The sequence below is a fragment of the Mustela putorius genome, unplaced genomic scaffold (assembly GCF_011764305.1).
Source record: "Mustela putorius furo isolate JIRA1106 unplaced genomic scaffold, ASM1176430v1.1 tig00000145_pilon_pilon_pilon, whole genome shotgun sequence".
Lineage (NCBI taxonomy): Eukaryota > Metazoa > Chordata > Mammalia > Carnivora > Mustelidae > Mustela > Mustela putorius.
In genome coordinates this window covers 4,207,377-4,224,486 of record NW_025421294.1, presented here as the reverse complement: position 1 = coordinate 4,224,486, position 17,110 = coordinate 4,207,377, and the positions used below count along the sequence as shown (strand labels likewise).

General features: G+C 43.8%; 1 protein-coding gene across 4 annotated transcripts in view; it reads left to right on the top strand.

Annotated features, from left to right (window-relative positions):
* Positions 1 to 2,093: 2,093 nt before the first annotated feature.
* The window catches only part of MAST4 (microtubule associated serine/threonine kinase family member 4), a 562,814-nt gene continuing 547,797 nt past the window's right edge, over positions 2,094 to 17,110 (top strand). For all 4 annotated transcript variants that reach the window (XM_045075267.1, XM_013062463.2, XM_045075266.1 and 1 more), the window contains exon 1: positions 2,094 to 2,775. In XM_045075267.1, coding sequence (XP_044931202.1) covers positions 2,419 to 2,775 — 357 coding nt within the window. In that variant the 5' untranslated portion in view covers positions 2,094 to 2,418. The remainder of the gene's footprint in view (positions 2,776 to 17,110) is intronic.

The following is a 17,110-nucleotide window of genomic DNA, read 5'->3' as shown; positions in this document are numbered from 1 at the left end:
TTATTTGACATTGCAAATCTTCAGTTTCTTCATCTATAAAGTGGGGCCAATTGAGTCTGTCTTATAAGATTGTTGCCAGGGTTAAATGAGACCACCTATAGACAATGCCTAGGGCTCAAGCAAGAATTGCTATTATCGTTTCTTCTGTTAGTAATTCAGATCATGTCATCGCCTCTTCTTTTCCGATGCACTAAAAAGTAACCTCTCCTTTTCTTTCATGTGAATGGTTTGCTTAAGTCCTGATTTCACTTTGGCTCTGCCAAATCAGCCACATAGGGGTTCAGATAAAGACCAGTACTCCTGACTAAAAAAGCAATTGTGAGGTCCAGGACTGCATTCTGACCACCCCACTGTGCTCTCGCTTCAGCCTTGCTGTCACAACTTAGTCAAGGCACTAGAATTGTCCTTTTGCCTCAGCAGGTATTCACATCCCCACAGATAATCCTGAAGTGTCACAATATATGCCTGACAGCCAGAGCCCGCTTTGCTGTATATGGCTGTCTATGGCAATAGGTTCATGCCATATTTCCTTCCCCTTCATCCTGGGGGGAGGAAACTGATCAGGACAAAGCTTGCTGTCCAGTATAATGAAGCACTTTGTGTGATGTAGTACTTGTAAATACTGTGATAGCATAAAAGCGCTCATTAGCTGAAGGGGCTTTCAACTCCAGTCCTTTAGTTCTTAAGGACCTTTGGCAAAACTGTTCTGATAAAGAGAAATCTAAGATTCTTGAGGACCTGTTAACTGTTTTTCTGTAACTCTCCCCCATTCTTCCATGACACATTGTTCTTGTAGCACTACCACAGCTTTAAAAAATTAATAATGGAGCTATATTATGCAGCATCAATCTCTTGTCTGACCATAAGCTCCTCAAGGGCAGGGGACCTGCCTTATTCATCTTTGTATCCCCTGCAAGCACCTGGCACACAACTCAGTCAGTGTCTATGGAATTTAATCAGGTTGAATTTATACCCCAGGTCACAGTGCCAGATCTCAGAACAGGGCTGGAGCTGAAAGCAAGTGAGGAATCATTTATTTTCCACTGCTAGACCCAGTGCTGGCTTCCAAGAAATGTAAGTCACTTAGTCACCCAGAAGGTGCATTTTCCAGTCCAGGGGAGGACAGTAAGGTGAGTCTTGTGCCTTTGGTGAAAATTTTTTCTCCTAATTCTTAGGGGTAAGGAAAATGAAGCACTTGGTCTTGCTTCCTGCTGGCTTATAATCCAGGGATAGGAAAAACTAAACTGGAAATGTAAACTCTTTTCATGCTCTACTTAGCTGATGTGGAGAGACAGGCAATGGTTAAGGCCACAGAGTCCTTTCTAATTCAACTTTGTTTAGGCCTGGGCACAGTACTGGGCACATTCTTGTTCCCAATTAAATATAGGGGCATTGTTTGTTATTTTCTTCTCTTTCAAAGGTACAAGTCGTTGGCTTAAACTTTTAGTTTATACACAGAAATAAGGAAAATTGTCATTGGAAAAAAATATGTGTATATATATATATATATATATATATATATATAATTGATAGATAATGTTCTGCTTATAGCTTGACAAGACAAATATTAATATCTCCATTTCCAGCTGAGGAAACTGAGGCCCAAGGAGTTTAAACGGAGAATCCCAGATTGGTTAATAGGTCGGTTTAGATCGATTCAGTTTGGGACAGTTTCCCTCTTTCTGCTCCAGCAGGCATGTGGGTGCGTGACTGTGTTTCCTTTTACTCTTAAAGCCCTACTACTTTTTCTTCTGGTCAGTTTCCTCGATTTTACTTTTTCCAAACAAAGTCCAGTTCTTCTCCAAGGTCTCGCCGCCCCCTCAGCCATCTCTCCAAGGCATTCCAAGTTCGCAGTGCCAGGTTTTGGCTCGGATGCCTGATTCCACTCCCACCCTCCAGGGTCCCCCCTCCTCCTCTCCGGAGTCCCCTGGGCCCCAAGCGCTCGGGCGGGATCCCGTAGTCCGAGCCTCGGCCCCGCCTCCCCTACCTGACGCCCGTGCGGCCGGGGGCGCCGCAGCCTCCGCCCACCGGCGCGCCTGGCCCGCCATTGGTTCCCCGGACTGCCCGTCTCCTCCGCCGGCCCCGCTCCTGCCCGGAGGCAGGTTTTGCTGGCGTAGCCGCAGTCCCGGTGGCGCGGGCGCGGCGCGCACGGGTTGTGGAACGTAGAGCGCGGACTCGAGCTGGCCTGTCCCCGCGCGCGGCAGCCCCCGTCGGCCGCCAAGTCTGGGCGGCTGGTAAGTTGGCGGCGGTCTCCGGCGGCCGTGCCGCGGCCATGTAGTCGCCGGCGGGGCTCCCCGCAGCCCGGGAGCGTCAGCGAGAGCGACCCGGAGCCGCGCAGCCCGCTGCTTTCCCTGGAGACGCTGAGTGCGCGCCGCGTCCCCGCCGCCCCCCGGGCCGTACTTTGGGCCCGAGAGGGAAATGGGGGAGAAAGTTTCGGAGGCGCCGGAGCCGGTGCTTCGCGGCTGCAGCGGCCACGGCCCCGGAGCTCCCGCCCCTGCGGTGGCCGCCGCGTCCTCTGCAGGCGCTTCCTCGGCCGAGTCCTCCTCGGGTTCAGAAACTCTGTCGGAGGAAGGGGAGCCCGGCGGCTTCTCCCGCGAGCAGCCGCCGCCGCCGCCGCTGCCGCCGGGCGGCGCCGTGAGAGCCCGGCCGCCGGCCGCGTGGGCTCCCGCGCGCGTGGTGCTTGAGCTTGGAGTCTGTGCGCCGCCGCCGCAGCTCTCCGGAGGAACCGCGCTACCCCGGGGCAGCAGCGCGTCCCAGGAAGAGCAGGACGAGGAGGTGAGTTCCCCCTTCCCCCGCTCCCCGCCGGGTCCCGGCTATCGGAAGACCTCAGCTCTGCGCCCCGCGCGGGGCTAGTGGCAGGGCGCACCCGGGGCATGGGGACAGGGAGGGAACCCAGGTGCTCTGCCCGGAGGCCGGGGTGATGGCAGTTAGGAGCCTCTCGATGGTCTATTGACTACCCGTGACTGTTACCTCCGCTTGTGTGTCTTCAGGCGCTCTCTGAGAGTGTGCTTTCCAAGATGTCAAAGCCGCGAACTCACTGTCCGTATCTGCTACGATGGGTCTGGGTACGGGTGTGATCTGGACGCCTAGCTTGTCCCGGTAACTAAGAGCTCATTTTCCGAAGCGGGCGTTGCTTCCCGCCTCAGCTTTCGGGCGGAGGGGAGTGTGGTGAGGGGAAGAGACTGTGTGTGGGTCCTGGCAGACGAGTGCGGGCCGTGCCGCGGAGTTGCGCGGATGCTGTCAGGGACGCCGGCCCGCGGGATCTCCTGCGGGTGGTTTTGGCTGGTCCACGCAGCGTCGGTTTCCTGTGAGAGGGGCACTCTCTGCTTTCCGTCCGCCTGCAGCGCCCATTCGGGTTGTTCCCGGGTGTCCAGATGCGCGCGGGTTGCCAAACTGGATAGGGAACCTCCCATTTTCTGCGAGGGCGGGGAGGGGGACTGTGTCCATCCTGGTTTGTTGGAAGAATGTTCTTCCAAAACTTGTCGGTTGCGCCCCCGACACGTTGAGCATATGACTTTGGTGTCCTCTCCACTGCTTTCCTTGTTTTTCGTTTTTTGTTTGTTTTTTTTGTTGTTTGTTTTTTCGGCCTTTGGCGCACGCTTAGAAAGCATGGTGCTCTTCATTATCTTTAAGATTGTTTGCTTGGGACTGTGGTTGTGAAGAAGTCATCTTGCTCAGGCATGATTATAAATAAAACATCATCCTAACATAGACTCCTTGTGAAGTTAATTCTTCAGTGACAGAATCCTATTTTTCTTCTCTCTTGTGGGGTTAGCTTTAATAAGCAATTGTCCTTGTCTCTCAGAATATGCAAGTTGAGGTCAGTGTCCTGACATTGGGCCCCAGGGATCTCCGTCTGGACGCAAAGAGTGAATCTGGCACAAGGGGGGAGAGTGAAGTCCTCGATGTCACGTCAATGGCCAGCCTTCTGCCAGTATCCCTGACTGATTTCTCTATGCTCAGAAGGAATGTAAGGATCCTGGACAGGTGTCTGGAGACCTGCTTTCTAGAACTGTCTCTCTGCTCTTGAGTTGTGAGGCCTTGGGTGAATTGTTGCATTCCTCTTTCAGTTTTATCTGTAGAATGAGGGATTTGAACCAATTAACTTCAAGATAATTAATTAACACATAAATGTGGGTTTGGTTTTGTTTTTGTTTGTTTGTTTTTGCTGCTCAGGAATTTAGGATGGCTGAATCATTAAGATTGATCCTAGGGACAGGATGCTGGGAGTTAAGCTGAGTGCCATACCTATCACAGGGCTGTCAGGGTCCCTCAGTGGCTCTGTCTCATTTTGAAGATGCCAGGCATGTGCCAGGTATTTTCCCTGTGATATCTGCCTCAGCTTTAAGAGGAGCACACTTGTCATAGGGCAGCTAGGGGTATGCCCTAACTCATTGATTTACTACTGGATCTCATTTAATGTTGTCATTAGTAGAAAAGATGCCTAATGTTTTCTGGGTAGCTAGGAGAGGGTGCTCTGGGGTAAAGGACATGGTCTCGCGTATCTTGGAGGTGGGGGGATGTAGGTAACTTCTCACTTTGGATCCTGATTACATAGCTGATTTATTGCCTGGCCTTAGGGTGACAGTGTTTGACTTTCTCGGAAGTGGATATAATGATAGCTTATTTCACAGGCAATGCAGTGAGGCTTCGTTGATGGAAACATATTTTGAAAAGTGCAATGACTAAATAAATTTGATCAGTATTTGTGAAATCTCAGAACTGGATGTAAACTGATACAGTATTACAATTTATTGTGTAACTTACTCTGTGTCAGGGGTTGCTGGAAATTATCCAGGAGTGGAAATCTTGACTTGCTCTGAGGATTTTAAAGTGCAACTGTAACTGTGGAGTTTTTAACCTCCTTAGGAGGTACAGAAGTGGTAGTCTCGGTAAAAGGCCTTGAAGTCCAGTGTGTGGCGTTTCTTGTTTTGTTTTTTTATTCCCCTACAGGTGATCATATGGTGCAGTGATTTTTTTAACTTATGTGGGGATCATGAGCTTCTTTGAGAATCTAATGTAAGCTCTCCATCTGTTCCTATGAAAATGCTCATAGATACAAACACCGTCCCAGAGGGTTCAGTTAGGTTACAAACACTAAGTTTAGTGGGAAGGCCTGGGTTTGCGTCCCAATGCTGTCACATTAGATGTGGGATTGTGGACCACTCAACTCATGTAAGCCCTGGTTTTTGCACCATTAAATGGGAATAATAATGATAGAGTTAGGCATTTTATACATGCCATTTAATTTAATCCTAGCACAGTATCTAACATAGAGTATTAAGTGCTAAGTAAATATTAATTTTTCAGGTTAACTTGTGATGAAAATTTTGTGACATGAAATTACGAACTTGGGCTGGCTTGTTATTTTTATTTATACATAGATAATCTGCTGCTTTGAGAGAACCTGAGGCTGTGTCTGTTCAGGTTATTCTGATTTTATTAGCGTAAGCTGGGAAACAGATTTTATTTGTATCAGGTTGTGTTATGGCAGGGCAAAGTTAGTGTAATGTTAGTTATGCTCCAGCAAGGCCCTGAGTATAAAGCATTAAAAGGCTTAAGTGCAACCCATAAAATGGGAAAAGGCTCATTTAGTTTTTGAAATTGTTATGTCTAGCTTGGGAGAGTCATTGCTTTCCAAAGTGTGTTTTTTTCTTTTTACAGTAACATACTCTGTAACTTGTTAAAAAACAGCAAAATTCAAATACGTAGTATATAATTGTGGTGCTAATTTTTTTGGCAACCTTGTGCAAGCTGATTTGACTATCTAGTAGTGTCTTACAGTATTTTGTGTTTATCTTACTTTCAGTATGTGTGTGACTTACTAAGTGTTACAGGCCCTTTATGCTTTTGGTGCTTAAAACAATGGTTTGACAAGGCAGCGACTGTAGTTCTTTTGTACTTGAAACACTGGAGAGTTAGAGATGGCTCATGTCATTTTGTTTAATAAACTGCACCTGACTCCCTCTGCTGCTTTCTGAAGCCTTTGCATTTGGAGTCTGTGAGTTTTGAGAGGTAGTGGGCTCTATTAGTCTATTGTGATCTAGATTGGAGGACTGTTCTCTGATCACATGTCTCAGACTTCTGGGCACTCCGCTCTGTCATTTCTCAAAGCAACTGTGGAGGACACTAGTGAAATATTCAGGTGCTATTTTGCTGCTTCACTGAACTCCTCGATGGCAGGGATTTTGCTTTGTATGCCTAGCACAGTATGTCTAATACATTAGTAGGGACGCAGTAAATATATGTTGAATGAATAAGGAAAAAATGGCATCTTTGAAAATCATTGTGCATTTGATTGAAGGGTGACTGTATGTGTATCCATTTGTTTTTGTCTGTTGGGAGTTATGCTCAGACCTCTAGATCTCTTATCAAAAATATCTCATGGATCCAGGTTTTTCTTTTTTCTTTTTTTAAGAGAAAGGGAGAAGGAGGGAACAGAGCAGAGGGACAGGGAGATACTTTCATGCAAGCTCCATGCCCAGCACAGAGTCTGATGTGGGGCTGGATCTCACATTCCTGAGATCATGACTTGAGTGGAAATCAAGAGTCCAACACTCAACCGACTGAGCCACCCAGGCGTCCCAAGATCCAGGTAAAACCAAATCACTGAGGTTCTATTCAAAATACCTTTGAAAGGACTTGTGTATTAAATCTGCTTTTCACTGTATATATTAGAACTTGAAACTTTGAAGGATTCTTAGAATGGCTGAAAAAAAGGCTTAGTGGTTGAAAGGCTTTTCAACTCCATATAAAGCAGCTCACTTATACTCTGCAACACTGAAGGACTTGTTTTGTTGACATACGTTCGGAAAGTTTCCTGTGTTAAGTAAGCACAGTAATGGGACGTCTCTGAACTGTTCTATTAATTAGTGTTTGAGTTTGAGTACTGCTTTTAGTAATACTTGGCGTGTGCCATGTGATAGTGAGGCAGCAGATAAATTTCTAGTGTTGATTACTTAAGCAAATAAATAGCAAAAACAACCATGGATTCAGTAAAGCGCCCCCCCTTTAAGATTTTATTTTTTGAGAGAGAGCACGCTTGCGTGCACCAGTGAGCATGGGGCGGGGCAGAGTTGGGGAACAGAGGGAGAGGGAGAAGTTGACTTACTGCTGAGCATGAAGCCTGGCTCAGGGCTCTATCCCAGGACCCCAAGCTCATGACCTGAACCAAAGGCAGCCGCTTTACTGACTGAGGCACCCTGTCCCCTTCAGTAAAGCTTTTTGGGTTTGTATTTTATTAATCACAGCAGCTACATAATTTGAACAAAAGTAGTGTATAAATCTTGGTGCATTTAACAGCAAGAAATTTCAGCAAGAAAGCCATGAGTTTAAAGAATCAGTCAAGCAGTATGTATTGCATGAGATTCTTACAAAGCATTGGCCTCAGCTTTAAGGGTCTAGAGTGGATGAGACAGAGATAGCTTGGAGCTCACGGAGCTTCTAGTGTAGTTGGGGGGAGATAGTCCCTAAACATACAATTATTATGGTTTCCCAATTATTATTGGTTTCCCAGGTGGTAAATGGGTACAGAGGAGCAGACTGTGAGGGAGTGTGTCTGTATCATATAACTCATTTAATGTGGAGGTGAGCATTGCCTTACTGAGGTGGCGATATTTGAGCTGAGACCTAATGTATGAGTTCGAAATAGCTGGGAGGAGGGAAAGGGTCAGAGCGATGCAGAGAGCAGGAGGCTGTGACGCCAGAGAGAATATGGTAGGTCTGTGGGTCATTTGGCATGGAGGAGGGAGCATGGCATCCCTCCTGATGATGCTTGATAGAGATGTAGCGGGTCGTCCAGAACCTTGTGGACTTCATTACAAGGGTACTGGGAGCCATTGAAGGACTGAATCAAGAAAGTGGGATAAGATTTGTGTTTTCGGAAGGAGGGAAGCCTGAAAGCCTAGCTCTTGGGAGCTGCTCATGTAGCCTGTTTAAATGTTCCAGGGTTGGAGCTGATGACCTAGAAGAAGGCATCTTGATAAATGGTGTGTACCTGGAACAGGGCTCATTCCTGGTAGTTCAGGTTCTCTAGGTAAACACATGGGAAATATCCTAGAAAAAGAATTTAGCTCTCTTCCAGAGATTATCGTATTGTGATTATCAGTGCTCCTTTTCACTGTGATGAAAGCCTTAAGCCCATTATTTTCTTGGAGGAAAAACTTTTCATGGGAATGGTGACTGAGAAGAGGGGCTTGCAGTCGTTCATTTCCACAGTAAATTGTAGGAAAACATTTACCCAAGGTGAATACACGGTGAAATTGCCCTGAGATTGTATGAGCTTCCCTGTTGGTGGGAAGTGTGGTGTTTGTGAGCTAATACACGTTATGAGAGTCTAGCTTGTTTTCTTGTATTTTTCTGGAGAAGGAAGGGTCAGCATCAGAGAACTAAGGATTTTGCCCTTTCCACCTCTGGTCTGAGGTATTTTAGGGAAAAGTCAAGTATTTATATTTTGCCACTGTTTTAGTCAATGACCAAGCTATGTTATCTACACAACGTATGAATGAATCCAGTTGTTTCCCAGTTTGTCCCTTTGAGGAAGGGGATAGAAGAACTATAATGTGGGGTGCAAAGATGACAACATGTAGAAAGAGCTTGTTACAAAGTTTCTCACAGGGACACCTGGGTGGCTCAGTCCGTTAAGCGTCTGCCTTCGGCTCAGGTCATGATCCCAGGGTCCTGCCTACTGCTCCTCTGTTTGTGCTCACTCTCTCTCTGGCAAATAAGTGAATAAAATCTTTAAAAAAAAAAAAAAAAGAAAATTTATCACAATGAGGAGGATCGATAACCAGGTGGCCTGACACTAGAGAAAATTGAGTGTGGTGTATGTGTATGCATGCACATTTCTATCTTAGAAAAGATGATTACACTTTTTAGATGGAAGAAACCCCGTGCCATTTATAATCACATTATCACAGTCTGTAGTGTTGTCTGGAAAGGTCTTGTGCTCCTCTCTTTCCTCCCATCAGGTCTAGCAGCCAGGCCAGTTTTTCCTCTGCTCTAGGGTCCGTAGTGTCTGAGGGTTCAGACTAATGACACTCGTTCAGCCAGTAATGGGTTGTGTGACTTGGAAAGGTTTTTAATGATGAAACTGTTTCCTCATCTGTAAACTGGGCATGACAGTGTTTATTGCAGAGGGTTGTCCTGAGACTTAATGAGATGTTTTCTAGAGTCCCCAGCATGATGCCTGGCACATAGTATGTGTTCCATAATGGCATTTGTTCTTACTACCGAGTATGGAAGAGCTGGTTTATGCACACTGTGCACGCCATCGCCAGGAATAATTAGAAGCCTAGAGTTCCTTTCTCTGGTGAATTATGCTACCAGCATGTTTTATTGGCAGGCCCTTTCATTCATGAGTAGGTAGATACGTAACATAGTTATCACTTTTAATTTCATAGAGCATCTCTTATAATGTACTAACAGGAAAACTTTATGGTGTATGGTTCATTAACCCTTCTATAAAGATACTATCTCTCTTTTACTCATGGAACCTCCTCTTAGTGGTCATTTATTAAATAATATCCTAGGAGACTCTATGCATATGTAAATTACTTGCTGTGCCCAGGGATTTAGTCAGAAGGCAGCACATCAGCCTGGTGGAGAGGCTGGTGAGATGACCATGAGCTTAAACATTGTGGCTAATGATTTGGAGACTCAGAAGAGAGTGACAAGACACATTAAATGATTTTCTGGAAGCCATCTTTGGTTCACATAAGCATTAGGGTCAGGTGGGACAGAGAAGGCAGGTGTTCAAGGGGTCACCCCAGTTTCGCAGAAAGGAAATCTTTCAGAAGTGTGATAGTACTTTTAAAAGTGCAAGAATTCCTGTATGTATATTGTGCTGACCCCAGCCCCTTTTGTTTTGACCCTTTGGGGTCAGTGTAAGCATGTCATCCTTTAAGGCAAAAATAAAAATAATCTCGGAGCACTTACCTTATAACTCATGCTGGTGCAGGGACTGCGGTTTGTTTCCCTCTCACCAACCTCATGCACTGCCCTACAAGCCTGTTCAGGTCACTATTTACATAACTTTGCATTGTTCAATTCAGAGATTCTTGTTCTCTTATGTTTCCAATATTTTGTCTGATTTTTTTTTTAATCTGGTACTGTTGTTTTGGATTAAAGCATAAAAATTCAGCAGAAGTCTTGTCCTCGGAATCTTCTGTATACTTGTCTCTTTCCCTCTCTGTGCACACTCTCACTGTGTTCATAATCCCTGGGAAGGATAGATAGGCGAGAAACCGTTCCCCGGAAGGCGAAATGTTGGTTCAGGACCGTGGTCAGCGGCACACATACAATGGAGTCACACTTCAATGTATAGAATTCCTGTGCAGTTTCTGGTGGACCTTCCCATTTCTCTTAATGAAGAGCATTCACGGCTTATTTAATGATTTGAATTCACAACTGTCTCACATGTGTCTGTGAGACAGCCTATGAATTTGTACCCTAAGCTTGTACTCTTTTGCCAGCCCATCAATTCCTTTCTTGGACACAGTCGATATAATTTTGATTATGGTACTTATTTCCACTGAACCTTTCAGCCCAAATGGTTTGTACTGATATTGGGGGCCGGGGGGAGGTAGGGATGTGGGAGGGCGAGTGGAAATACTGACAAATCGGCTTTCTTTTCTTAACTAATTTTATACGCTATCATGTGGAAAATGAAAATTTAATTTTATTATTCTTGAATTTGTAATTTAGTGCTGTTTTCAGGGTCGGGCAAGCTCACAGGTGCAGCTTGTTTAGTTCAGGTAGTAGAATATACATTAATAAACTCATGTCAGGTGTGGGTCTCTTGGCCTCTGCCTTAGAACTTGGTCAGTTCATTTTTAATAAGCTGAAAAGGTAGGTGTGTACTCCTGGCTCATGATTTTGTGCCTTTCTCTGCTGGTTTTGAAAATAATACCATCATATCCCTGACTTCTGGTATTGACATTTGTTTTTAGGCATTCCTTTAGGCAGAGATGGGTATACCTTTTGCCCAGTAGGAACGGCTCCAGTGCATCATTGGTGGAAGGAAAATAAAATTGGGTTAGAATTGGTTAAAATCTTAGGTCACTGTATATGTCATTGGGACTTCGATTACAGAAGTTACAAATTTAAAATTGCTTCCTGGGGCAGTCATTGCTACCTAAGCTACATTAAGGTGTTGAAATAGGATGCAGTGGTGATGAAATCTATTTTGTATATAAAGGTTCAAGGATTATTTTCACAAACAGCTTTTTTTAAATGAATAAATATGTTATGGTGTCTAGCTCCTACACATGTAACATAAACTCAGAAAATCTGCTTTGTTACTCCTTTAGCTTTAGCTGGAATGCTTAGCTGAAATCCTCTGAAGCTTAATTGATATGGTTTGAGGCTTATTTGAAGTCATCATCCCCTCAGGCTTGTTTTAAGAGGGCAGCTGTGGGGATTCTCCCTCAGGTGCAGCCAAGGGAGGAGGGGAGAGTTGCTCCACACAGAAGGGCAGCCTGAGATTTGCTTGTTTGGAGAGAAGTCATCCTTAAAAAGTTTGACCAAGGGCGCCTGGGTGGCTCAGTGGGTTAAGCCGCTGCCTTCGGCCCAGGTCATGATCTCAGGGTCCTGGGATCGAGTCCCACATCGGGCTCTCTGCTCAGCAGGGGGCCTGCTTCCCTTCCTCTCTCTCTGTGATCTCTTCCCTTCCTCTCTCCTACTGTGATCTCTCTGTCAAATAAATAAATAAAATCTTTTTTTTTTTTTTATTTTATTTTATTTTATTTATCTATTTGAGAGAGAGACAGTGAGAGAGAGCATGAGTGAGGAGAAGGTCAGAGAGAGAAGCAGACTCCCCATGGAGCTGGGAGCCCGATGCGGGACTCGATCCCAGGAATCCAGGATCATGACCTGAGCCGAAGGCAGTCGTCCAACCAACTGAGCCACCCAGGCGTCCCAAATAAATAAAATCTTAAAAAAAAAAAAAAAGTTTGACCAAAAGAACACTTTATACTCCTCTTTCATGAGTAGAGTACCTGTGAGGAAGACGCAAGAAAAGGCTGTCCTTTCATTTTTGTGGCTCTCTTGTGACTAGCGAGTAGAAGCTCAGGGTTAAGTTGGTGCGGCTTTAGTTTAAAGATTATTGTGTGAGCATCAGAAAGCTACAGTCAAATCAGGAAAGACTGCCTTCTCTTTGCTCTGTGTATCGGTCGTTTAACTTACATATCTATTATTTGAAATACTACTTTTGTAAATTTATTGTACCACTTAATGTCTTTGGAATTTCTTGGTGTTTTTTTCTGAATACTTTGAGTAAGTTATCCTCATAAGCTGTTGACTGCTGGCTAGTAAGAAAAATAGGGTCAGAGTGGTTCTAAAACATTTTAGGACTACTTTTAATCTGCGGTGATGGATGGCTTTTAGACATAGTGCAAAAATCACTATTTGAAGAAGAGATAAAATGGAAATTACAAGTTGGAACTCTCTTAATTTTATTAAAAAGTCAACATCACTTATTTTCAGGAGGAAATTGGAACATTTCCACTTGGAGCAAGCTGAGGGTAACAGCTTTAAAATTGGGGAATAAGACCAGCTTGGGAGGAGTTATACCTGGAGAGAAGCAATTTGACATTTTGGCATTTTTTCTTTATTCCCCTTGTGAAGTGTGGCTGTCGGAATTTTAAAAAGAACATAACAAACTACATTAGTTGGAAGATTGTAGTAAACTTTCAATTGAATAGAATGTTTTGGGGAAAAGCCTTTTTTGGTTATGAAATTGTGTGATTTACCAAAAACTCAGAAACTCTTTTTGTTCTCACTTTCTGTTTTCTCTTCCCCCCTGTAATGTCCTGGTGTGGTTTTCCTGCCTTACTATTCTGTGAACAAGGTACTTTTTTCCTTTACTTTTTTTTTTTTTTAACAATTTGACATCTTGTCATGCTTTAGGGCTTTCACTTTGGGCATCAATCATCTTTGAAAACCATTGAAGATGTAAAAGTGTGTAAGAGGAGGTAGAGGGTGAGGATAAAAGTGCCTGCACTGTTCATGAAAGTAGATATCTTTTTTAACTTTAAGAGTTGAAGATCGCTCACTATGTTGTATACCTGAGACTAATGTAGCATGTGCCTCAACTGTACTTAAATTAAAAGGTGGAAGATAGCAGAAGTTCTTTTTCTAAGGGTTGTGCTGCATTTCTTTGTTCCTGGGTTATGCCAGATCTTGTCTTTACTGTTAACATTTGTACAGGACTTTACAGGTTGCATAGCCTTTTCTGATGCTTTATTTGATTTCTCAAATCAAATGTGGTATTATTGATAATTAATGTCTCTCCTCCACTAGATTGTAAGCTCCTCTGAGTGGGAACAGCATCCTATCAAGTCAAATCCCTGCTCCAAGAATAGTGCATGGGGTTTAGTGGACAATCATATATTGCACAAAATTGCATTTGAGGCATAGTATGTGTCAAGGCATCATTCGGAGGGCTCTACATGCATTTATTCATTGAACTTTTACCAGAGTTCTTTAAAATTTAATAATTCAGTTGGTCCACACTACCATGCTGTAGCTGTAGCTAAGTGACCTTCTTAACATTATATACCCTGCATTCCTTAAGGTCCCAGACTCTTGATCTCTCTGTATCCAAGAGCCTAGCACAGAACCTTAGATGATGTGACAAGAATAAACGAATAATCATTAATGAAAAGACATACTTAGCAGATAGGTCTCTGTGCCTTTGGCGTGAAGAGTTTGGTTGAAGAGTCTGTCTGTAGAACTTAAGGTCACGGCTAAGATTTAAAGCTCTGATCTGGAGTTTCAGGTCATTAGTTAATGGGCTGAGTGAGTTTCTACAAGTGAGGATTTTAAACTATAAACCAATTTTTATTTTCTGGTTGGCTTTGGGAAATTGCATTTGATCATCACAATCACACTTGTAGCAGTAAGCCGTTATTAGCCACATGTTGAAAGGAATTATTTTTATTTCTGGTGAAATATTGATAACCAGCTTTAAAACATTAACCGTGATACTGGGCTGTACTCACTGGTGCTTAAGAAAATGCTGCTGTCAGTGGAAATGAGTTGCAGGAATTCTGGTAATTTTATGAGTAGTGGCTGAGTATTGGTGGACGGGTTGGGAGCCTCAACTCTTGTCTTGACTTCTTATTAGGTGGATTACAGCCTCTGGGATTTTCACATGGGTTGAAACAAGAGGTCCTTTGCTGCTCCAATTTTTTGTTTCTCTCTTACTACAGTAACATTGGAATTTTAAAGTTCTTATCAGTGTATAATTTGTTCTAGAACTATTTATTCACATCTTTCCTTTGACAGACTTGGTCCCTGTGTTTTCTGATTTGTGGATAGGCATATATTCTTGAAAGGAATTCTGACAAAGACATTTACTCATAGATTCTTCCTTCCAGATTATGCTGACTTAAACATATAGGAAAAAAAAGTTTCATGTTCCATTTTTATTCATCTTTTAGAATTACTTGGTATGTTTCTGTCAGTCTTCCAAAGAAAGAGAGGGTACTATCTCTTAACTCCCAACCCCTGCAGAGGAGTTGAACTCTGGATAACAGGGTCAGTTTTGCATTTCGTTTGATGCTTTAGCATACTGTTGTGTGCATCAGAAGTGATTGTTCGGGGGCATCTGAGTAGCTCAGTCGGTTAAGCTTTCAACTTTTGATTTTTAGCTCTGGTCCTGATCCCAGAATTGTGGGATTAAGTCCCACTTAGGGCTCTGTGTTGAACAGGAGTCTGCCTGGGATTCTCTCTCTCTCCCTCTGCCCCTCCCCCTGCTAGTATCCTCTCTCTTTGTTTCTCTCAAACAAAAACTAAAAAAGAAGTGATTGTTGTAGGTGAAACTATAAAGGATGGTATGGTCTTTTAGTATTAGCTCCTGGGGACTCTGACTACCAAATTGGGTCTTTTCCTTTAGAGCCGACTGCAAATCCTTCATCAGTGGCAGAATCTGCTTTTTATTTTACTGTAGGCTCTAGATAGAAAAGGCTTGGGTTTGAAATTTTCTTACCGCCCAGAATTAATCTCTCTGGGCCACATGGCATGTCACCAGTCTATCATTCTCATGTCTAGACCAACAATTTTTATTTTTAAAAGATTCTTCAATTTGGAAGATTTGTATGGTGTCCGCTCTAGCCGGCAACTGGGGCTCTCCTGCGCTGTTCTAGCTCCTAGCTGCCCAGCCTCTGCAGTAGACTACAGTTTATGAAGTTAAATGACAATAAAGAGAACTTTGTTTTGGACCAACGTGTTGACTTGTATTTATTTTATGTTTTAAGACCAGAGGCTAATATCTCTTAGTATCTCTAGCTTAAGCTAATATCTCTAGCTTAAGCAATCAGGGTGGTTTTATAAATTTGTTTGAAAGTCTGTTGTTGGAACTCGGAGTGTGAAGTTCTACAGAGATGTCATTTTCAAGGGTGATTGGGTATCTCGATGAGCCTGCAAAAGCATTATGAAGGCCCAGAATAAATGGGATACTGGGGCAAGCCTCTTTTCCCTCTAGTGTTGGGGGTAATAGAGCAGCTTCTGAAGGTAGATGCTGGTGGCACAAGGAATTATTGGGGTTAATTCTCAACATCTGCACAGGCATGGTCTGGGCCCAGACCTGCTAGGTTTTCTCAGGGCCCAGGTGAGTCAGGGGAGAGGGAACTCTCACAACTCAACCTGTACTCTGGCCATGTGGTAGCTCTGGGGCTCCTCCTGCAGGTGTGACAGTCACTCTCCTTTGCCCTAAGGACACCTTCAGGGATGCCCAGGACTCCTTCACATGTGGGGCATTTCATTTGAACCCCAAGCAAAATGTCCACTGGCAGTTTTCAGTTCATTTCTGCTGTAGGAGACCTGTGAAGGCCAAGAATTTAAGGACACCTTTTAAATAAACCAAGTACTATTTTTTTTTTAAAGATTTTATTTATTTATTTGACAGACAGAAATTACAAGTAGACAGAGAGGCAGGCAGAGAGAGGAAGGGAAGCAGGCTCCCTGCTGAGCAGACAGCCCAATGCAAGTGTCGATCCCAAGACCCCGGGATCATGACCTGAGCCCAAGGCAGAGGCTTTAACCCACTGAGCCACCCAGGCGCCCCTAAATAAACCAAGTACTATTAATGGAAAAAATTAAAACTGGGAGGCATTTGCCCAAAACATGTTTTCTTTGTCAATAAAATTTTGGTGTAGGGCAAATGATGTTCTATTTTGCGTGGTCCCTCTCTCCCTCAGCAGTGGGCACTATTAAATTTCCCCTAGCTTTTCCTTTGTAGGTTAATTCCCATAACAAGATTTATCCTTCATCTATAGATGAGGTTTTAAATGATTGCTACATACCCTCCTTCCACGGGGGAACTTATTTGTTAAAAAAAAAAAAAAAACAAAAAAACAAGTAAGTGTTTTTAGGCAGTCTTTGTTTTCTGAACCCAGCTTTGCCGAGACTGAGGAAGGATAGCTACATCATTCTGAGCAGAGGGTGTTTTTACTCATCATGTTGAGAGCTGCTTGCTTTCTCTCTCCTGTGTGTCTACCCTCCTCTCAGGATGGAGTTAAAGCTAAGTTGTGGAATTAGTGCAATTGGTTCTTGCAAAGAGAGGGTGAAGGTCTCGTCAACGTTGCTTACAGCTAAGTTCCCCCAGTGGAGATGGCTCTGTCAGAGCCTCACCGTGTCCCTTCAGAGATTGTCAGTGGTAATTAAAGGGAAACCAAAACACAGATTGTTAAAAAATGATAAATACAGGTTTACTGTGTGATTTCATAATGATAGGTGTAAGCTCTACTGAGAAATGTCAGGGGGTGCTCACTTTATACTCAGGAAAATCCTGTGATCACTTGGGCACTGTGTGGAGTTGTTCAGATACTATTACCTGCAGTTCTTAGGAATTTATTTTGACACTTAAGGACATCTAAGGATGTAAATTTAATTATTGGTGCTGCTCTCTCTGTGGGCTTAGATGAAAAGTGGCAGATTATATAACAGAATTACCATTACTTTTTTTTTTTTTCAATCTTTGGCAGTCAGACTGATTTGACTTTTGGTGGGGGGATAGCTTTCCATTTGTGGGTAAAACAGTTGCTCAGCTAGGATGTATTAGAAAACTCAGGCCTGGAGTGCCTGGGTGGCTCAGTGGGCTGAAGTCTCT